Below are 21,293 nucleotides of genomic sequence, written 5' to 3'. Positions count from 1 at the left end.
CTGAGCACACGTGTGTGCATGGGGGGCAGCCACACGTGCCCTGCGTGCAGGGTGGTACCACACGTCCCATCAGGCCACAAGTGCCTGCAGCAATACACGTGAGGGACCCTTGTCCATCCTGCATCCACCCCCCAGCTCCTGGGGGGGGTCCTGGGATGTGAGGCTGGATGCAAGATGTGAGGATGGAGCGGGATGCTCAGGCTGCTCCCTCCCAGTCCCACCACTGCATCCCGCTGCTCCGGAAGGATGCAGGGCTTCCTCACCCCCTAAGGCTGACAGGCACCAGGATGAATGAGTCCTTCATCAGCGCTGCTTCATTCAGCTCCCTCCTGGAGTCAGCAGCTCGGGGTAGCACGTGGCAGCATCCGAGCTGTGCCCATGGCAGCATCCGAGCTGTGCCCATGGCAGCAGGGTCAGGGGAGTGCTCACATCCCTTTGTCCGCAGTCTATATTTCAAACACAGGACCTTCCCTGCCTGCAGGATTGATCCCATCAACCCCATGACAAAGGGGCCATGGGGGAGGCTGGAGTGTGGGACGGTCAAGAGGGCACCCCATGGTGAGAGACCATGGTGCATCCTGCTTGGTGCAGGGGGGGCTTTGTGCTGCTTTGCTGTTCCCTTGGCTCCAGCTCCAGGCATTCCCACACCAGCAGAGTGTGCTCGGAGGAAGCAAGCATTCCCTGTCTGGTCTCCCGGCGCTGGCCTTGTGGGAATGTCGACATCTCGAGATGGATTTGCCATCCCAGCGCCGCGCGCTTGGCAGACACATGGAGCTGCAAAGCCTTCACTTGCCTGTTGGAACTGTCACATCCCAGCTTCCTGCCTGTACCCGCGATGCCATCCCGTATTCCAGCACCTGGGATGGCTGTTACCTGACCTGCAGGGCGAATCCCCGGCAGCTACATCAGAATTCCCACTCCCATGGCAACGCCATCAAATCAGCTTGTCAGGATGGGATTGAGGGTGAATTTGGGAAGCTAGAGCTTGCTGCAGGAGGGAGGGAAGAGGAAATAGTGTCCATTTGGGATGCTGTGCTCCATTTGGGATGCTGTGCTCCATTTGGGATGCTGTGCTCCATTTGGGATGCTGATGCAGGCATGGTTGTTATGGGAGCTGTGAGACGGGAGACATCCAGGGTCTCTGCTCCACATGTCACCTTTCCAACACCTTGTAACAGTTGGAAAGATGGAGTTTGGACTTGGACCAGGCTTCCACGTCAGGGCTGTGGTGTCTGAGGAGGAAAGGATCGGCAACAAGTGGATTGAGCATCACAGGGGCATTCCCCCCAGGAAGCCCATCCCTGCGTTACAACCGGGAGTGAATGAGTACCCCTGGAGAGTCATCACCTTTGTCAAGGGTCCTTGGGCACTGGTGCTGATACCACCACCAGGGACAGAAGCATCCCTTATGCTTGTAGCTGTTGCACTTCATAGGTGTTCCCAGTCAAAAAGCTTCCTGTATGATCTGTTTTCACAAGGGATGTAGGGACAGGAGGAGGGGGAATGGCTTTAAGGTCCCTTCCAACCCAAACCAGGCTGGGATTCCATGGGGTTGGTGGCACCTCAACCCCTCCACCCTCTCAAGTGGCCATGCTGGGATGGACAGAACCTGCACAAGGGCTGCACACAGACCATACGTGTTCAGTGAGCAGCTCACAGTGCTGGGGGGTTCCTGAGGAGCTGGCACGTTCCAAAGGATAGAGGCCGTTGGAAAACCTGAAGCAGCAGGTTATTTGTGAGGAGCAGAGCTCCATCTAGCATCCATGGAAACTGATGCTTCTCCACAGCTCAATTGAGAGCTACTTGAAATGGCCAAAGCTGTTCCTCTATCTGTTCACAGCCTCAACCGACAGGAAACTTAAGTGCTTCTTTACAGCCAAAGCTTGTACACACAGCTCTCACCTCCTCTGCATCGCCAGCATCCTTCATGCCTCCAGCAGGACGTGTTTGGACACAAACCCCCACTTTCCCAAGGCAGGGTTAGTCCTTTCCCAATCCTGCTACAGGGCTTTTTTCCCTTTCAAAGCTGCTTTTTGAACCCATGTAAACCTTTACTCGTATCTCCAATCCCTTGGGGCTGCACTGTATCCAGTGGATAGGTCTTTGCTGTTTGTCTCCGGGCTGTAAAGCTGTTCCAGGAAGCAGCATTGCTTACCAGGTCTAGCCCAGGAGGGCAAGGCTGATGTGGTTGAGAGGCAAAGCTACCCCGGTTTTGGCCAAAGCCGCTTCATCCTCCTGTGTTTTGCTGGTTTTGTGCACAGAGCAGCAGTTGTAAACTGGGGAGCATCACTGGGGAGCATCACACCACCAGTGCAGCAGGCAGATGGAGAGCTCCAGCCACCGGCATCCCAACCCCTGCATGGGGTTTAAAGGCCTTTGAGAAGCTCAACATCAACATCAGGCAGCAGAATGGGCACAGGCAGTGGAGCTGAGCTCCTGCCCCAGCACTCTGAGACCTTCCCCATTGTGCTGGGGTGACCCTGGCTGGGTGCTGGGTGCTGGGTGCTGGGTGCATCCCCTCCTTCCTCACCGACCTTGGGCTCTGCAGAGCTGCTCCTCTCATATTCTCACTCCTCAATGTGGCTGCAAAACTGCTGAGGGCTTCTTTATCCCTCCCTTCCTCAATCTTACCCCAGAGGTACTTCCACCATCGTGGATGGGCTCAGCCTTGGCCAGTGGTGGCTCTGCCTTGGACCTGGCCCTATGGGTTCTATGGGATGCAGGGAAGCTTTGAGCAGCTCCTCACAGAAACCACCCTTGAAGCCACGGGCTACCTGAGCTGCTGCCCACATCCCATTGGGAAGCTCCCGGAGCAAACAGCAAACAGAGGGCTTGAGAATCCACACCTCAACGAAGCTCAATCATCCATTCTCGATCCCGAGGCGAAGCCTTCCTGCTTTTTGTGGTGGCAAAAGACCTGGGAGCCAGGCAGGAAGCAGCAGGGGTTGTGGCTTTCCCTGAAAGGGAACTATTGGAATGGAATAAGCAGCATCCTCAACATGTTAGTCCTTAGAGAAGGGCATAAAGGGCTGCTGGAGTGCGCTGGGGCACAGCTCAAGGGCCACCACCACCTCAGAAGCACCTGAGGATGCGTTGCTTCCCGAGCTCAAAAGCCTGAGTGAAACCGGGTGTGGAGGCTGCTCCTGGGGAGAGGAGCTTGGGAATCCTCCCTAGGCACAGCTCTGTGGGGACATCACTGCTGTGGATCAGAGCTGCTCACAGCCCGAGGGGCATCGGCTTGAGCTGAGTGAGCATAGAACCAGGGAATGGGTTGGGCTGAAGGGACCCCAGAACTCCTCCAGCTCCAAGCCCTGCCACGGGCAGGGACCCCTTCCACTGGAGCAGCTCCAAGCCCCTGTGTCCAACCTGGCCTTGAGCACTGCCAGGGATGGGGCAGCCACAGCTTCTCTGGGCACCCTGTGCCAGCGCCTCAGCACCCTCACAGGGAAGAGCTTCTGCCTAAGAGCTCAGCTCAGTCTCCCCTCGGGCAGGTTCAAGCCATTCCCCTTGGCCTGTCCCTACAGGCCCTTGTCCCAAGCCCCTCTCCGGGTTTCCTGCAGCCCCTTTAGGCACTGGGAGCGGTGTCACAGGTGTGCGCTGCTGGTTGTGCTCAGCAGCTCTTCAACAGCACAGCCCCAGCCGCTGGTGCCAGCGCATCCCTGAGGCTCCAGAGCACGGCCACGGCACAGACCCAGCATCCTGGGGCTCCAACCCCAATTCCCCCTTCCCTCCCGCTAACTGGGATCCAGCAGCTTCTTAGCAACATGGAGGGCCAGTGACTGCTTCCTGCAGAGTCCAGCTTGGTGAGCAACTGACTCTGGTGATCGATTGACTCTGGTGATTGATTGACTCTAGTGATCGATTGGTGACCAATCGATTCTGGTGATTGATTGATTCTGGTGATCGATTGACTCTGGTGATCGATTGACTCTGGTGATCAACAGACTCTGGTGATCAACTGATTCTGGTGATTAATTGATTCTGGTGATTGATTAACTCTGGTGATCGATTGACTCTGGTGATCGATTAAATCTGGTGATCGATTGACTCCGGTGATCAACAGATTCTGGTGATCGATTGATTCTAGTGATCAACTGACTCCAGTGATCGATTGGCTGCTGACCCATTGGCATTGACCGACTGCCTCCGGCTGTGGCTGCGGGCACTTCTCCTCCCTCCGGCTCCGTGTCCCGGGGCCGCTCCGAGCCCTCCCTTCCCCTCCCCGGGGCCGGCCCCGCCGCCGCCGCCGGCTCCGCTTGGCCCCTGACCCCTGACCCGGCCCCGCACGGCCGCGCCCCCCGGCGCTCCCCCGCCCTCGCGGCGCCGCAGCCAATGAGCGGCCGCCGCCGCATCCGGGGCCTGAGCCCCGCTGCCGCTCGCGCTCGGCCATGGCGGAGGTGAGTGAGGAGCTGCCGGTGCGGTCGTGACGGGCCCCGGTACCCGGCACCCCCCGGCCCCGGCACCCCCGGGCCCCGGCACTCTCCGGGCCCTTCAGCCCCGGGCCCCAGCACTCCCAGGGCACCGGCACCCGCAGGCCTGCAGCCCGGCGCCGCTCGGGGTCGGGAGGCTGCGGCCGCGGGGTGCAGCGGGGCCCAGCGCGGCCGGGCGGAGGGCAGCGGGCAGGGGCCTGTGCGGGAGCCGGCGGGGCAGCGGCCGAGCCCGGGGAGCAGCCGCGGGGCTGCCCGGGCCAGGCCTGCGGGAGCGGGGCCGGAGGGATGCGGGGGGATGGAGCAGAGCCCCGAGGTTTGTCCCGGGCGGGGTGGGATGGGAGCCGGGGTCTGAGGGCATGGAGCCCATGGAAGGGGGCTCAGGAGGGTCGGAGGTGAATGATGGGGCCCGAGCGGTTGGAGAGCGCTGCCGGGCAGGACATAGGAGCAGGGGAGGCGTTGGGAATCATAGAATGGTTAGGGCTGGAAAGGACCTCAAGATCATCCAGCTCCAACCCCCTGCCATGGGCAGGGACACCTCACACTAAACCATCCCGCCCAAGGCTTCATCCAACCTGGCCTTGAACACTGCCAGGGATGGAGCACTCACAACCTCCCTGGGCAACCCATTCCAGTGCCTCAGCACCCTCACAGGAAAGAATTTCCTCCTTAGATCCAATCTAAATGGTTTGAGTGCTGGGAGAGGGAGACCCACGTTTAAAGGGGGGTCCCGCAGTGGTGGTTGCTGGGTGCATCGTGCCGAAACGCTGCTGCCATCGCTCCACTGCGCTCCGGCTGCCGATGCCGTTCCCCATCACATCTTGCCACGTCCTTGAGATATCCCCATCCTGTTGTAATGGTCGTGGTGGCCCGTCCGTGCTTCGTTTCCATCATGAGATCCTCGTGGTGACCACGACGTGGGAAGAAGACACTGGAAGAGATTGAGACTTTGCTACCGGGGTGTTCCAGCACTGTGACGAGGAAGGTGCCATCTGGGCTCTCATCTATCCAGGGGGGTTTGGTCTTCTTAGGGAGATGCAGGAGCTGCTGGTGTCCCACAGATGAGGTTGGAGTATCTGCAGCAGCCTGTGATTGGGACACAGGCTTTTCTGAGCTCTGTGTCTCTTGTCCTCTGTTTGTTTGCTTGTTCAGGTGCAGGATGAACCCGTTTCCGTCCATTCCACTTCCCTCTGGCTACAAGTGGAGTTTGTAGAGAAGGGACCTGTGTCAAGTAGTAGGGGAAAGGCAAAGGAACAAGGAAGGCTTCTCCCTGAGTCTTAAATAGGGGTTAAAGTACCTCAGGAACCATGGGAGTTACTGAAGATGTAGCACTGGAAAGGGAAACCTACTCTCTTCTTCCTTGCTTCCTTGTGAGGGTGGCTTCAGCCTGTAGGTGTTGGGCTTGGCGATCCTTATGGATCCCTTCCAACTTGGGGTACTCCGTGACTCTCTGCAAGGTTTTCTCTGGTAGTGCTCTGGAGAAACCCAGTTTGCACTCATGCCTGGGAAGCAGAGATTGGCACTGCCCAAAATGAATGGAATTCACCCGTGCACCCTTCCCTGCTGACAACGTTGCCACCAGCCAGAAGAGCATCTCCACCTGGACCAGGAGCTCCTGACCTGGAGATCCCCACCAGCACCTCAGTGTCTTTCTGCCCTGTGTAACGCTGTTGCGTGTTCTGTTTCCTGTGTGATACCTGTGATTTGAAGCATTGGACTGCAGCTCCTCACCTTCAAACACGACAGCTCCACATCCCCTGGCATCGGGAGTCAGTGGGATTAGGAATATTCTCTCTGGCATCGTTCATGTTCTGAAGCCAGACCTGCCTTTCTCCCCTGCTCCTTTGACTTGTTTCTATGGGCCTCTGGGTTTGTAAACCATCAGAAGGCTCATTTAGATCAACACCTCCTTAAATCTGGGCATGGAGTGGGCTATTGGTCACTTATTTCTCCTCTTCTTATCCTAAATCCGGTGGTGCTGGTTATTTCATGGCAACTCCAACTCAGAGCAGCTCCCACTCGCTTTAATGCCGCGTTACTACTTTGGGGAAATAAACTGCTGCGTTGTTATCCTGTCGTACTGCCTTTCACTCTTCATTCCAGCACCTGATTGTTACTATAAGATCTCATCATTCCTGAAGGATTCTTGACATCTTTTCAAGCTGGCCCAGCCACTGTGACAGATTCAGTCTTTGCTTTCAGAGTCCTTTACATGCAGCTCCTTATCGATCCCTGTGTGAAGGAGGCACAATCCATAGACACAGAGATGAGGGGTTCAGCAAAGATCACTGAGGACTGGAACGTGGCCCTCCCCTTACCCTGCTCATCAAACCAGGGATGCTTGCATGGAAAACTTTACCCAAGAGGGTTTCCTACTTGGTCGTGGTCCAGCAGAGCCCAAAAAAGCAGCACTGGTACTTCCCTGAGTTCCGAAGCTGTTGCCTGGTGTGACTGTGCTCCAAATGGAGCCTGTCTAGATCCTTTCAGTCCCCTTCTCCTTTCATCATCCCATAAACTCCTTTCTTTTCTTTCAGCGTCCACCTCTGGGCTCTGCCTGCAGCTGCAGTGGTCTCCAGTGGGGTTCTCATGCCTGGGACAGTGATCTGCAGCATTGAACCAGAGGCATCCTCTTTTCCCTGGTCCTGGTAGAGGAGGGAGCAGGAATTCCACAGCTGCTTCACGCATCCTTCCCCTTCCTCCTTCTTGAGCCTTCTTTCTGTGGCAATCTCTTTCCAGGCCAACCATCATCTTAGTGATAATTAGACCTAGAAAACAGCTGCCTCTGTGTTGCTATGGAATTTGCAGTGTATGTGTTGGTACCTGAAGGCTCCAACCCAAAGTCTGGGGTGGCTTTTCTGGTGTACCCGTTGCTTTGTTGTTAGAGGATGCATTTTGGTGTGACGCTGGGCTGTGCTTTCAGTTCTAAGAGCCTCATGCTGCAGCACTGTAGATGTCCTGGCTCCCACTGAGGAGCACCAGTGCACGGCTGAGGTTGTTAATGGCTGAGGATCATAAACCAGTGTCAGTGGTGACTGAGGGACTGTGATTTTCTTCTGCAGTCGGATGCTCTCAGTCACCCAAAGGCCCTGGTTAATCCCCTGCTTGCTCCCCACCTAGGCTGAGCTTGATGAACAGCATTGCCATGCACAGCAGCCCAAGCAGCAGCAGATGTCCTGGGTTCTTTGCCAGGCCTCAGCCCATTCTGCTGCCTGAACTTCCAACCAAGCACTGAATGCCAGAAAGCAGGTGTCTGTTCTCGGTGTCTACCTGTCTCGCCCTTTCCCACCTCGCCTGGGCCATTCCCAGTCCTACCAGGCTCCTTTGCTGCCTGCTCAGCACGGAATCTCTTTACTCACCCCTTGCAGCCTTCTGGATGTGGTGAGGAGTTAGGCAGAAGTCATTGAGTTGTGGCTGTCTCTGATTCCCTCCAATGGAGCAGCTCCTAAAAATGCTGCCTTCAAACAAGCATCATGTGTGCATTTAGAATAAGGGTCCAAGTAATTCTGCAAGGGAAGATGCAGCCAGAAAGACCTGAGGTCTTAAACTGGTGAGAGGAGAAATAGTTAATGGAGTGCTGAAGATAAAGTGGAAACAGCTCCATACACAGAGATCAAGGGAAAGGTGATGGAGCTTGGGGGGAGCTGTTAGATACACTTGAGCTCTTTTTGCACAGTCTCTTGTGCTGCCCATGTGGGTTTTGTTAACTTTGGCTTTGGGATGATGCGATTTGCATTGCCTGGTGGGGTCAGCTTCGAGGAGGAGATGTCTCAGGTGTGTTTTTTCTCTTCTCTTCAAGGCCTCGGTTGGGCGGCAGAGCCCCAGGGTGGTGCCGTACCCAGCGCGCAGTCTGTGTCCTGCAGAGCCTGCCCTTCAGACTGCAGCAGGTACTTGTGGTTTAAGTCTGTGTCTGTCTGTTGGCCTGGTTTCCAGAGAAGACAGAGCTCCTGTGGTCAGCCTGTCTGTTCCCTTCTCCTTCTGTCATCTTCCAAACCTGTTGGTGGACTCCCATGCCATTTGACAGGGAAGTATTAGAGATGCCAAAGCTCCTAAGTGCCCATTTGCCCATTCTTGCTATAAGGGGTAATTATCCTAAAACCACCTCGGGTGAAGGAAAGGCTGCCCCAGCCATTCACGGGTTGTGACACAATGGAATCCAGTCGGGACAGACACACAAATACCCAGAAAACCCTCAGCTTTCAGCCACTTGTGGACTTGAATGTGCAGAGAACCCAGCTTTGCAATATGGCTCTCATGGAGTGACTTCAGAGTTGGTGTTCCCCAGCCCCTTTCTACCTCATCTCCTCCTCTGCGTTATGGCTGCACACACGCAAGAAGGGATCATCCCAAGCTTTGTTGCAGCTGCAGATTTGGTCCAGGGTGGTGCTAGTGTCCAACTTCTTTTAATCCCTGCAGTTGTGTCCATGGGCTCAGCTGATCATCGACTGAACTTAGCAGAGATCCTTTCACAGAACTATGGCGTACGGGAAGAGAGGGAGGAGGAAGATGATACTCAGGAGAAGCAGAAATCTTTAGAAGAGCTGGAGAAGAGCTTCAGTGCCTCTCAGGTAAAGGCAGCGAGGGAGGGGAAGAGGGGTTTGGGTTTGCTTTTGGATTTGCTTCGCTTCCTCTGTACAAATATGACTGTGCTGTCTAGCATCTCTTCACCAGCATGGAATCTGGTATAAAAAGTGAAGATAATGATTTAATAGTATGTAATTAATACAAAATAATTAACATAGAGATATTAAAAAGCATATTTCTTTTTATGCCCTTGGCTGGGGTGAAAGCTTCTGGCTTCTCCCCACCCCTGAGAAGAGCAGGTTATGGTGGGTCCTGTTAGACCTCAGTGCCTCCTTCCTTACACAGCATGACCTGAGGCAGTTCAGAGCCCCCAGAAGAGCAGAGGTGCCTTGACTGCCTCTGCATATCTCTGTGTTCACTGCAGCTGGTGTTGTGCTCGGTGATTGTTCCCTTCCTGATGAAGCTTTATCCTCCTCTCGCTCAGAGCAGTGAAATGCCATTTGAGGAGCTGCTTGCACTTTATGGCTATGAGGCATCTGATCCCATCTCGGAGCAGGACAGTGAGAGCAATGATATTACTCCAAATCTCCCAGATATGACTCTGGATAAGGTAAGAGCAGCTCTCTGCTTGGTGTGTGCTCTTAGTGCTGTTGGTTACTGGGCTGTCTGGAGCTTGAGGCATCCAGGAGCTCATTTCAGCTGGGGTTCAACTGATGCCAAGGGAAGGGGCCTGCCTAGGTCTGGTGTCCTAGTGCGGAATGCCAGCAGCAGCAATGTGAACATAAAGAGTTTAGAGGAGAGAGCTGTTTAAAAAGACCACTGTAAAACCTCCTTATGGAACCCGGGTTACAAGTCTGGGCACGCAGATGTAGCTCTGGAGAATGAGGGAGGGTTTGTACCTTGCCACCAGGTGAAGATGTGGCTCCTCTTCTTCTAGCTACAGTCTATGGAAAGCTCTTTTTCTCCTTCCATCAACTATCTGCTATGAGGGGAGCTCTACAGAAAGGGCCACCTGCTCGTGCTCTCCTTGGTTTCCATGGGAAGCCACTCTTGACACTTGTCGAAGAGCTTCTAAGGAAAATAATCTGGGGGTGGTGGGGAGAGTGAGGTAGAACCTATCTTTGGGGTTTGAATTGGCCAGGAATGCTTTACTCTAGGCCTCATACCCCCCCACCCCTCCTCTATTTTCTTCATTTAAACATATTTTTCACTTTCTTGTTGTTGTTAAAAGGAACAAATAGCGAAGGATTTGCTTTCAGGGGAAGAAGAGGAGGAGACACAGTCTTCAGCTGACGACCTGACGCCATCCGTCACATCGCACGATGCATCGGACCTATTCCCAAACCAGCCTGGCTGTATGTGTCCCTGATTTCTAAGTAACTGGGGTTTCCTGCTTAGATGTCATGTGCAGGGTAGAGCAAGAAGGGGTTTCTTTCTTTTATCACTCAGTTTCTCTACATCAGTTCCTCCACTTTCCTTCTGGGGGCTACAGGTAACCAAACCTGAGTGCCAGTGGTGCTAAGGAGTGTTGGTGAAGACGTGATAGAGTGGAGATGAGGGGTAATTGCCTCTGGGTGTAACTCATACCACTGAGAAAGTGAGAACTGCTTTGCTACCTGCTGTGATTGCAGTCTGAGAGATCAGCCCTTGATCTGACATCTCTAGAAATGAATAAATGCCATAGTATGAGTGGTGTGATATATTGTGGCAGTTCCTACATATGGGAAGCTGAAGTGCAGAGAGGGAGACTCGGCACAAAGTGGTCTTATCCCATCTGCCACCCTGCAGAATGAAGGAGCCTGAGCCCCCCTGGTTGGTCAGCAGCACCCATGTAGCAAGGGGGCAAATCCTTGTATTTAAACAGGGTAAGTTGTCACTGTGGATCCTGGTGAAAGTAACTTTAGGACAGAAAATGAAGGGAAGGAGAGGGAACATAGAGCAATAGCGGGGGAAAATAACTATAGGTGTTTTCCATTTCCACAAAGCAAACAACTTCCTTGCTGATGAAGACAAAGAGCCCTGTTCATCTCCATGTGCTTCCTCCATGGCTGAGGATTCGGAGGAGGATTCCATCCCATCCAACGAGTGTAAGAAGGTAAATGATTGGGGCATGTTGGGAAGGGGAGCCAATGCAGTGTGCCTGAGTCTGAGGAAAGCATGACACCAAAACCAAGGAATTCTATCTCTTTTCTTTTTCCTTAGCACCTTGTATTCTGTGGAAGGTGGCAGCAGATGTGGGTTACAAGAGGTACTTTTAATCCAATCTTGAAACCTGCATCTGAAGTTATCTTCTGCTTCAGCTATGGCAAATGCTGCTGTGCCTTGGCAAATGAAAACTGCAGCCTGTAGCCCTGTAAAGGTGAAAAGCTGTGCAATATTCCCAGCAGGATTTACAGAGGGGGCAGCACCATAGGAAAGAGAGGAGCAGACTTCCAAATACATCCTAGTTGTGAAGGTTGCAGGAGAGCTTCTGCATGACTTTTATCTCCAGCTGAGCTGCTTGCCATATATCTTCACCGTTAAAACTATGTAAATGCCTCCAGTCCCCACAGTACTATCTTGTTGGTAGTAAATCTTCTTAGCTAGCCTATAAAATACTCAGGGTTCCCTAGAACAGTGACAGGGGGGACTACCAATACATAAATCAGCCTCGTAGTGTTCCAGCCCCTATATCATGAAGTGCGCCTCTGTGCCTGTGTGGAGCTTTTTCCATTTCCATTTACCAGCATCTCTGGTGATGTTTCAGGAGATCATGGTTGGGCCTCAGTACCAAGCCACTGTTCCCATCCTCCACTTGAACAGGCACGGGGAAAAAGGTAAGAACCTGCTTTCTGTGCCCTGTTTGGATGGAGGGCTGCTGTATCTGGGGGGCCTTCATTTGGAGGTTGTGTCTGATAACCAGGGTGATACCAGCAGCAGCTTGTGGGGTTTCTGAATGAGGTAGCTGACAGAAAGCCCCATCCCTTGTTTCCTCTTTAGGTCTTTTATCCTTGCAGACTCTGAGCAGATAAGTTCCAGGGGATAAAAGTGATCTGTTTTGCAGAGCCTGTTTCACATTTACCTGTACAGCACTCAGAAGGTTTCCATGTAACTTGTATCAGTGCTCTCAGCCTTCTGTATTAAGACCACAGATTTAGTGTGTGTTTTCCATGTTTGCATCAGTGTGAAATGAAAGTAAACTGATAGCAGAGCTCAGTGGGGGCCTTCTGTGCTCTGTCAAGTGCCTCTGACCTGATTTTAGTGATTTTACAGGGCAGAAGGGTTGGTTCCTTTGCCTGTAGAAACCAGTTCAGTCCAGGAGATGCTGATGTTTTCATCTGAATAGAAAAATCTCTGCATTTCTGATGATTTCCTATTGCAGAGTCTTTCTTCTTGCTTCCTCTGTGCTGTTACTTTCCTTCAGCATCGCTCTGTGCTCTTGTGTGCTGTGTTCTCATGTACCAAGAGCTTTGAAAGCTGAAAGGGGCAAGAATTACTTGGTGGTCGTGTGTGCTCCTGCTATTCTGTGTGGGTGAAGCAGCTCCTGGAAGAGGGTTACAAGCTGCTGGGGGGACATGCAGCTTTCCAGCTGCCTAGTTCTGTGCCTAGGACAGGGAGAGGGGCTTGAGCCTAAGCCAGGGTTGTAGCTCAAAGCTGCCTTCAGCTCCCACTCCTTTTGTTTAGTGCGTGCAGGAAAAGACACCTTAGAACTTAGGGGTTTATAATAATGAATCAAAGCAACAAACTTTGAGAACATGGTAACAAAATCCTTATCAACCAGCTCTTCTGAAGAAGTGGAAGCAAGCTGAGCCTGTGCTAGGGCTTGAGAAGAGGTATAGAGAGCGTTAAGCATCTCCAGCTACAGTATTCCCAGCGATGGTTGCCATCCCTAGTGCCAGGCTGTGGGACCAAGCCCAGGTTTCCTCCCTCCTTCTCTCTCTCCTGTGCAGACTGTTCCTGAAAAGCAGTGGAATTCTCTGTTTGATTATCTTATTTCAGTGCTTTTTCTGTTAGCCTATGAGAATGAAGATCAGCTGCTTTGGGACCCAAACATCCTCCCCGAGAGAGAGGTGGAGGAGTTCCTGTACCGCGCAGTGAAGCGGCAGTGGGATGAGCTGTCCAGCAGCAGCCTGCCAGAAGGAGAGATGGTGAAGGACAACGAGCAGGTAAGCGTGGGGCTTCCTGCAGGGATCCTTTGTTCCTGCTTCATAGAGTCATGGAATCCCAGAGTGGTTTGGGTTGGAAGGAACCTTAAAGCCCCTTACCACAGGCAGGGACCCCTTCCACTGGAGCAGCTTGCTCCAAGCCCCTGTGTCCAACATGGCCTTGAACACTGCGAGGGATGGGGCAGCCACAGCTTCTCTGGGCACCCTGTGCCACAGGCCTGTCTGCCTCAGTGCTGTACCCCCAGCACAGTCACAGATGCTCGTGGCACGCGTGTAACAGGCTGGGTACTGTTCTAACTATTCTCCCAGTATCCCAAACCCAGAGCTTGCAGCAGGGTCACCTTTTTGGCTCTGTCCTCTAAAACAGTTTCTGATTCTTCTGTGAAGCCAGCAGAAGATCAAACATTTGGCTAAGAAACGAGAGCAGTTGTGTTTCCTCTGGGTAGCCAGGTTAGATTCTCACCCTAAGCCTGCAGGAGGGCAGAGGCACCCCAGAGACTTGCAGAGCTGCAGTCCTAGGGTTTGTGATCCTGTGCCTCCAGAAGTGGAATCATCTCCTCTGATGGTCACGGTGGGGTTAGTGGCAAAGTGGCTCCTAGGAAAAAGAGGTGACAAAGGTGAGGCTTGAGCAGGTTGGTTTGGGGTGTGTTGCTCAGGTACATGCTGGGAGTCTTTTCCTTCTCTTTTAGGCTTTGTACGAGCTGGTTAAATGCAACTTCAATGCAGAAGAGGCACTGCGGAGGCTACGATTCAACGTGAAAGTCATCAGAGGTGAGAACCCCCATGCTTGGGGTCTGCCCCAGACATTGAGGCATGTGTAGAGTCTGGAACGAGCTCCATCTCCTCCACTCCCACTTTCTCTCTGCTCTAGATGAGCTTTGTGCCTGGAGCGAGGAAGAATGTAGGAATTTTGAGCATGGCTTCAGGGTCCATGGGAAAAACTTCCACCTTATCCAGGCAAACAAGGTAAGGACATTCCCCACCACATCCCACTAAGACGGAGGAAAGGAGGCACGTGCCTTGGCACCAGAGGTATGTAGCGAGCCTCAGCTAATGCAGGAAGTTCAGGACTGCTGAGTTCCCATCCCAGGCTTTGTGTTGACTCATGCTATAGCAGGTGATGGGCTGTTCACTGCCCTGCTCTGCCTTATTTTCCAGGTGGGAGAAGTCACAAACACCACTGACCTGCATGAGTGATGTCAGTTAATTACTGATTAGCCCTTTCTGGAGTCTCAAAAGTTCTTTCCAAACTCTCAGCCCTTGCAGTGCTTCTGTGAATGAGTGAGTTGAGCATGTGGATGTTTTGTAAAGTCCCCTGGGGTCCTCTAGAACCAAAGATGCTGTTGTAGGGAAGAGCTGGGCCCCAGGACATACGCTGCTGTGCTGGGAGTTGGCAGAACCAGAGAGTCCAGTTCTACTACTGATTAATTGTGGGCATGTTGATGCTGGCCAGTGAAAATGGATGCAGGTTTGCTCTCTTGATGGTAAATGTGCTGCTGGAAGCGCAGGGATGTCCTGCACCAACACTGGGCTCTGCAAGAACAACTGTGCACTGTGGGGAGCCCTTTCTCTGGCCGATTACCACCTTGGAAAGCTCACTTTGTGCTGCTGTTGGGGCAGCTTAGATGTGTCCGTAGTGCTAGAAATGACTGGAATGCACTGGAATTTTTTCTATGCTGTTTAAATGGGAGGCTGCTCCTTGCTCCGTGCCTGGAGTTCTCACTGGGATCTCTTCCCCTCAGGTCCGTACCCGGTCAGTGGGCGAGTGTGTGGAATATTACTACATGTGGAAAAAGTCGGAGCGTTACGACTACTTCACTCAGCAGACACGTTTAGGAAGGAAGAAGTACGTCCTCCACCCTGGAGCCACGTGCGTGGAATATTCTCACCCTAAACTTAGTAATTCTAAGCTCCCAGTGAAGATCCCTGCTGCAGAGCACCTCTGCTTAAAAGACCTCGCTTGCTTCTCTAGAAGGTTGCTGGGGTGGGAGTGGGGAGGGATGCGCTGGATGCTCCCACAACGTGATCCCTGCAAGCGTGGGGAGGGGAGAGGAAGCAATGAGTTGCGTGGTTGGGCACTTTGGGTGTCAGAAACCACTTTTCATGCAAGGCAAAGGCAAATAGAAGCACACAAGTGAAGGGCAAGGGCAGGGATTCAGGGCTGAGCTCGGGCAGTGACTCAGTTCAGGGAGGTTTAGGGAAGGGAGCTTTTGAAGTTCAGAGTTACCATTTCTGGTGGTTTGGAACCTGAATTTGTTCCTTTCCCTGCTGCCGCCCTTTGAGGCAAATTCCTCGCTTGGAAATGCATGCAGGTGGAGCAGGCGCTGCGCAGAGAGGAAACTGAAATGTTTTAAAGGTCAAACTGAAGTGTTTCAGTTGAATGCATTAAATCTATAGATGAATTCTTAGATACTCACTTTTTATTGTGATGCAAGACAGGAAAGTAGCTGAAATCCCAAACACTTCCAGGATGGGAAGATATTTTCCCATCACTTCTCTTTGCTGGCATGCCAGCATTGCCACAAGCCACCCAAGCGGAGGAGGTGTTCCCTTTAGGAAGGCCTTTGGCTATCTGTTTCCCTTTGGAAGGGGCTGAGGCTCAGAGTTCTGGTTGGGAAAGCTGCAGAGCCCTTTCAGGTTTCTCCCAGACTGATTTTGGCCACCCTGAGCTACCTTCAGTCATCTCAGTGCTGTTTAAACTGGGCTCTGCACACCAAGGAGGGATGGACATTGATTCCAGTGAGGTCTCTACAGTCCTGTTGCTTTCTTTGCTGCTGGGTTGTGATCCCAGCCCTGTTTTCCCTGCCTGCGTCCCCACTGGCAGGGGTGGCAGTGCTGTCTGTCTGTCTCCACAGGGATTACACCGACAATGACTTGGATGGGGGTGAAGTTGAAAACTCCACTCGTCCTCGGAGCTCCCCACCCATTCCCTCTGGAACTGGCTGCCTGGATTCCCACTTCAGTCAAGACCAGATAGCAATAGAGAGCACAGGTAACGTCCTTGTCTTCTCTCTGCCATGGGGATAACTCATCTCCCTCACTCAGGGTGGTCTGTGCTGCGTTTGCCTTTCTCTCATTGCCATTATCGAGCTGTTGCACTTCTCCCCACACCTTGCCAATGGGCTCACTTAGCCCTGTGCCAAAGAGCAGAGCTTGGTGTGAGCAGAGAAGACTTTGGCTCTGCTTTGACCAGTAGTGACTGAAAACTGAGTTGTTCCTGCTTCAGGCTTGGAGGGGTATCCTAAGTCATCCCCAATGCAAAAGGATTTGCACTAACTTGGAGCACCTGAGGTAGGTGCTTCCAGTGCATGGACACAGCAGCACAGGCAACTGCTCCAGAGCCTGATTTATGGCACCAGGAGTTGGGCTGTACCTGACACTGCTTCCAGAGGGACCTGGCTATGAGCAGGCACACAGGGAGCCCCAAATGGGTTCATTCCCTCATTGTCCCACTGCAGATGAGGCCCCTGTGTAGGCATCTCACAGGGGCTGCCAGCACGAGGGGATAGACTTCGGATTTGCTTTATCTTGGAGCGTCTCTGAGATTCCTTTTGATTTCCATAGAAACACTGCTGGCCTCCTGTCTGCTGGCTGCATCTTGCCCTCCTTGGGCCCACGCTGGCAGGGATTTGGTTGCTGTAATAAACCTTTGTGCCAGCAAACTAATACTGGTGGGATTGAGGCGGGATCGAAGTGGAAGTTTGGACTCACTGCAGCTTTCTGTCCCTTATCCCTCCCCCTTTCTCCCTCCCTGTCTCTCTTGTCTGTCTGTCCCTTCCCCATGGGATGCACAGAGCCCCTGAGCGTGGAGAGCACTGCCTGCAGCCTGGGCAGCATGAGCGAGTCGGGGCAGGGCTACGAGTGCAGCACTCCTTCGGAGACCAACTGCTCCTTCCACCCCCAGGAAGAGCCATCCTCAGGCACCCCCTCGGCTCCCTGCCCTCGCCACCCCGCAGCCAGCGCCGAGCCGCGGCTCTTCCCTCTGCCCCCGGTGGCCCCAGCACGGGCGGAGAAGCAGGAGCCGTTGCAGAGCTCTGGTGGGACGCTAAGCATGGACTTCCCTCTCCCTGCAGACATTAAGGAGGCTTTGCCTTTAATCGCTGGCCCTGTGGATTTGGACAGAGAGCCAGAGGTGGCCCCTGCGCAAGTGTCCTTATCGGTCACAGAGTTTGGCCTCATCGGCATCGGAGATGTAAATAGTTTCCTGAGTGCTCACCAGGCTTGTCCAGCTCCTGTGGCTCGGTCAGAGCCTTTGTCACAGTGAAAGGCTCCACTCACGGACTTGTCACAGACCCAGCAAAGGACTTTGAGCTGACTGACTGAAATCCGGGAACATCCACTGTTCCCCAGGGACAGTTTGGAGCTGTTGGTCAGAATCCGTCTTTCCATCCTCCTTGATCCAAGTGAAACCAAACACCTTTCTGCTCCAGTGTGTTCTGACACCATCCCGCAAAGCTGGTGGCTGGCTGCGGTGAGGGGGGAGCTCGCTCACCCCCTCTTGCCTTGACCCTGTGTCACCCCAGGTAATGCCAGGCTCGGAGAGTCCCTGTCTTGGGACAGGGGAAGTGGCCTTGGCCCCAGAGATGCTTTGAGAGCAGGGATGTGTCACCGGTGCCATGGGGACGGGGGCGCAGGATGCAGTCTGCAGGTCCGAGAGCTTAGGACATGCCCAGGGAGCACGTTCCAAGGGACAGGCATGGCCATGCCAGAGGAGGAGGACGAGGAGCCTTCGCCCTTCACCCACAGGTAGCGTGTTGCAGTGGAATCATCCTGCCCATTCCCATTGCGGGTCCTGGCACCCCAGTGGTGATCTCTGCCCGCTGCTGAGTGTTCCTGCGGGTGGGATGCAGGTGGAGGCCGGCCTCAGGTCCTGGCAAAGGGATCCTGTGTGTGCTTAAGTCCTTCTCACCTTCCCTTACAGGGAATTGTCCTGGGAGGAAAGGGAGTTTCTAGACCCACCCCCAGAGCGGTGCCGCTTCGGTGCCCGGCGGTGAAGGACTTGATCCTTGTGAGCGCTGCAGTGCAGGAGGGGAAAATGCAGATGGAAAGGTCTGGAACTTCCCAGCTCGTGCAGCTGTCTCAGCTGTGGGAGGAGGAGGAGGAGGAGGAGGGCACCAAGTGTAGGAGGCCGGTGCCAGCATGGAATCCCGGGCAGGAGAGAGCATCCCTGCCCCTTCCTGCAGCACAGGGAAAGCTGTTTTCCAAGAGGAAAGTCTGTCTTTACTGCCATTAGCAGTGCCCAGGGAGGTGACGGGGCTGTGCTGGAGGCCGGAGCCGCTTCGCTTCCCGGGTGTGTTCCAGGGCTTGGGTTTGCCACTGGCTTCAATGCACGTGTTCTCCTTCCCCTTTTATCCATGCGGGAATGCTGTCCGGCTGGTGCAGACCTTCCCTCCTCCACCTGTTTTCCACGTTTGGGAAGGGGTTGAGGTTTTCTGCTCGGTTTGATTGAGCCCTTTGAGCTGCCATCAGTGGGTCTGGACGGTGACTAAACCCATTAACCCGCATCCTGCTGTCGCCAGCCCTGGGAGGTGATGCTCAGCCCCGCGGGGGGGATGACAGGATCACACCTTGTGGCTCCTCTTCCAAGCCCCAGGCTGGTTTCATGGGCAGGGCTTTGCTGTGAGGGGTGCTGAGCCCCATCCATCACCACGTGATAACCGGGCTCAAGGGGAAGGCAAACACATGGAACCAGAACGGAGCCACCCGGCTCTGAATCCTCTTTCCTGGTGGGAGAGGAAGCTCCTTGGAGGAAGAGGAGCAGAGGGGAGGGCCAGGCCTCAGCCTCTCCTCTCTGCTGGCCACAAACGGGCTTAGTTTGCCCCAATCCCTTCTTCCTTCGGTTCATTTCAAGCCCTCCGGAGGCAGGGATCCCTTATTTATGTTCTCCAGTGCTGTTTACAGTCGCATGGGCTCCTTCACCACCGGGGCCCTGCTTTTCCCACCCATCTTCAAGGGAGAGGAGGGCAGGAAAGGGCTGGGCCAGGGGGGAGGAAGTGGGGTTTTGGTGGGGTTTTCTTTCTCCTTTACAAAGCACATTCACTTTGAGCCACTCCCACTGCTGGACTCGTGTGTGTCCCCCCCCTCAGCCCCTACACTGTGAAGTGAAACTGCCTCGAAGCCCCCTCGCCGCTATTTATTTAATTAAACCCCTCATTTGAAAGTGAGCAGGAGCCTCTTGTGCTGTCAGAGCCGGAGAGAAGCAAGAAGAGCATCCTCACCTCGGCCTCATCCTGCCCTGGGGCTGTTGGCCATTCAGCGTGGAGGGCAGGAGGCTTTGACGCTCTTACAGGTGCCCTGGTTCCTTTGGGAGAGCCTGTGGTTGTGGTGGGAGGAGGAGGGACCCATCCCTCCAACCCTCCATCCCTCACTGGCTTCAGCCAGAAACAACATCCGGTGTTCCTGCTGCTGCTGCCCTGTGTGTTGCTCCCCACAAAGCCCCTCTGTTTTGTCCCAAACTCCCTAAGTTCACTTCTCCAGCTCTTGCCCAGGGCTTTTGGGGGTGACGGCAACTCCCATCTCCTTCCCTCAGCTGGAAAACCAGCAGGAAAAGGGCTTTGGGAGCTCTCCTGGTGCCGTGTTTCCCCAGGAGAGGCCCTGGGAGCAATGGGGAGCTCCAAGTCTTGGGGGGGTCCCTGCCCCTCCTCTCATCGCATCCTCTAAAAGCCATTCTGGCTCTGGAAGGTGCAGGACCAGCAGGACCAAACCCCCCACCGTCACCACTGCATCCTGCGGGGACGCTGCGGGAGCGGCGCTTCGACGGCAGAGGGGGCACCGGCACCGGCTCCTTCCCGGGGCACCGGACATCGGATCCCGCTGCTGTTGCAGCCCCCCGGAGCAGAGCATCAGCATCCCCCGGGATGGGGCCCGGGCTCTGGGATGGGTGCAGGACCCCACGGGAAGCACAAGAGGAGTTGATGGTTACCTAATGGATAGGGGCCAAGTGCCAGCCACCCTCCCTGGCCGTGCACCGCTCAGCCCCCTGCCCAGCACCACGCTGAGCTGGAACCATGGGGCCGGGCTCAGAGCAGCCCATAGCCAGGGCTGGGCTCTTCCGGGGTGTCTCCAGCAGCCACAGCACGCTATAGGGCAAAGTCCTGCCCGTGGTGCTGCTCTGTGAGGCCACTCCATGGGCAGGGGAGCTGCTGCCCTATTTTGCCCCTCTCTACCCTACTGCAGCAAAGGGCCTGAAGCATGGGGCTGTGTGACCCCACCAGCCCACATCCTGTCCTCACTGAGCCCCTCACTTCCACATCTGAGCCCCCAAAACAGCCTAGTGGGGGGCTCAGCACAGCCTAGGCCTGCTGGGGGCTGCGATGGGGCTGAGCTCCGTGTGGGGAAAGGCTGCGTTACACCCTGCATCCCCCCACCAGGACATAGCTTGGGCACCCCCCAGTGCCATCAGCCCCGCCCTGCCTCTAGCATCCCCCCCCAGCATCCCCTCCAGTATCCCCCCTGTATCCCCTCCAGCATCCCCTCGAGCATCCCCTCCTGCATCCTCCCCTGCATTCCCCCCAGCATCCCGCTTCTTTCCTTGCCCCGGAGCTCTTCCCCTCCCACCCCTAGGACCCGGGGCCCACAGGCATCACGTGTGGGGCAAACCCGGTCCCAGCAGCAGCAGCACCGGGGCCCCGCAGCACCCGCGGCCAGGAGGGAGGTAGCACCGGGGCAGATGGGGTTGGAGCAGAGCAGAGAGACCCCAGCGAGCGGCTCTCGGCCCTCTCCTTAAATCCCAGAGCGCCGCAGAGCATTCCCAGCCCCGCTGCTTCCCCCCATAGCCCGCCCCACACACCCCAGACCAGCCCCACGGCTCCACTTGGGTGCTTTCCCTGTTGTTTCCTTCCGTTCCTGACCGAGACTCGGGCCTGGAGCAAAAGAGCCGGGTTCCGGCTGCCCCCAATCCCACCGGGAGCTCACGTGGGGACCCGTGTTTGACCCTTTGCTCCCATTCCTGCTCTGCCACATCCCAGCAGCAGGATCCGGCACTGCCTGAGCCTTGGGGAAGCGTTGTCCCCCGTCCCAGAGGTCGGATCCTGCCTTAAAACAGGAGCTGCTCCGGAGGGAACAACCGGGCCTGGGCCAGCCCCACAATCCGCCCCCCCCCCCCCCGGCCCCGCCTTCTTCCACTCTCGGCTTTGCCTTTTTACCCCCTTTTTTCCCCCATTTTCCTTTGGGAAAGGAGCCCGGGGCTGGAGGAACCCAA

The 21,293-nt window shown here is 54.9% G+C and overlaps 1 protein-coding gene across 8 annotated transcripts; it reads left to right on the top strand.

The window, feature by feature from the left end:
* The first annotated feature begins 4,327 nt into the window (after positions 1-4,327).
* MIER2 (MIER family member 2) lies at positions 4,328-19,257 on the top strand. Of its 8 annotated transcripts, XR_010616820.1 has the most exons (14): positions 4,328-4,397; positions 8,224-8,311; positions 8,841-8,992; positions 9,373-9,558; positions 10,180-10,303; positions 10,934-11,043; positions 11,695-11,764; positions 12,927-13,093; positions 13,783-13,864; positions 13,965-14,059; positions 14,836-14,963; positions 15,949-16,085; positions 16,888-17,839; positions 18,015-19,257. XR_010616820.1 is itself a non-coding variant. In XM_065699712.1 (13 exons), exons 1-13 carry the CDS (start codon positions 4,333-4,335, stop codon positions 17,355-17,357), a joined length of 1,818 nt encoding a protein of 605 aa, XP_065555784.1. In that variant the 5' UTR covers positions 4,328-4,332; the 3' UTR covers positions 17,358-19,257. The 8 variants fall into 8 exon arrangements, 7 of the variants coding, with proteins under 7 accessions (XP_065555784.1, XP_065555789.1, XP_065555788.1 ...); XM_065699712.1 differs by having other exon boundaries at positions 8,897-8,992; positions 16,888-19,257; XM_065699717.1 differs by having other exon boundaries at positions 9,433-9,558; positions 12,942-13,093; positions 16,888-19,257.
* Positions 19,258-21,293: the final 2,036 nt, after the last annotated feature.

The sequence above is a fragment of the Lathamus discolor genome, chromosome 21, assembly GCF_037157495.1.
Source record: "Lathamus discolor isolate bLatDis1 chromosome 21, bLatDis1.hap1, whole genome shotgun sequence".
NCBI classification, from domain to species: Eukaryota; Metazoa; Chordata; class Aves; order Psittaciformes; family Psittacidae; genus Lathamus; species Lathamus discolor.
This window is presented reverse-complemented; position numbering and strand designations above follow the sequence as displayed.

What these genes read in the sequence shown, in the direction of transcription:
- MIER2 (XM_065699712.1), top strand. Translation starts at nt 4,333, where the DNA reads ATGAGCGGCCGCCGCCGCATCCGGGGCCTGAGCCCCGCTGCCGCTCGC. An exon ending in CATCCAACGAGTGTAAGAAG is followed by an intron (nt 11,044 to 11,694) that starts GTAAATGATTGG and finishes GTGATGTTTCAG; the next exon opens with GAGATCATGGTTGGGCCTCA. An exon ending in CAACGTGAAAGTCATCAGAG is followed by an intron (nt 13,865 to 13,964) that starts GTGAGAACCCCC and finishes TCTCTGCTCTAG; the next exon opens with ATGAGCTTTGTGCCTGGAGC.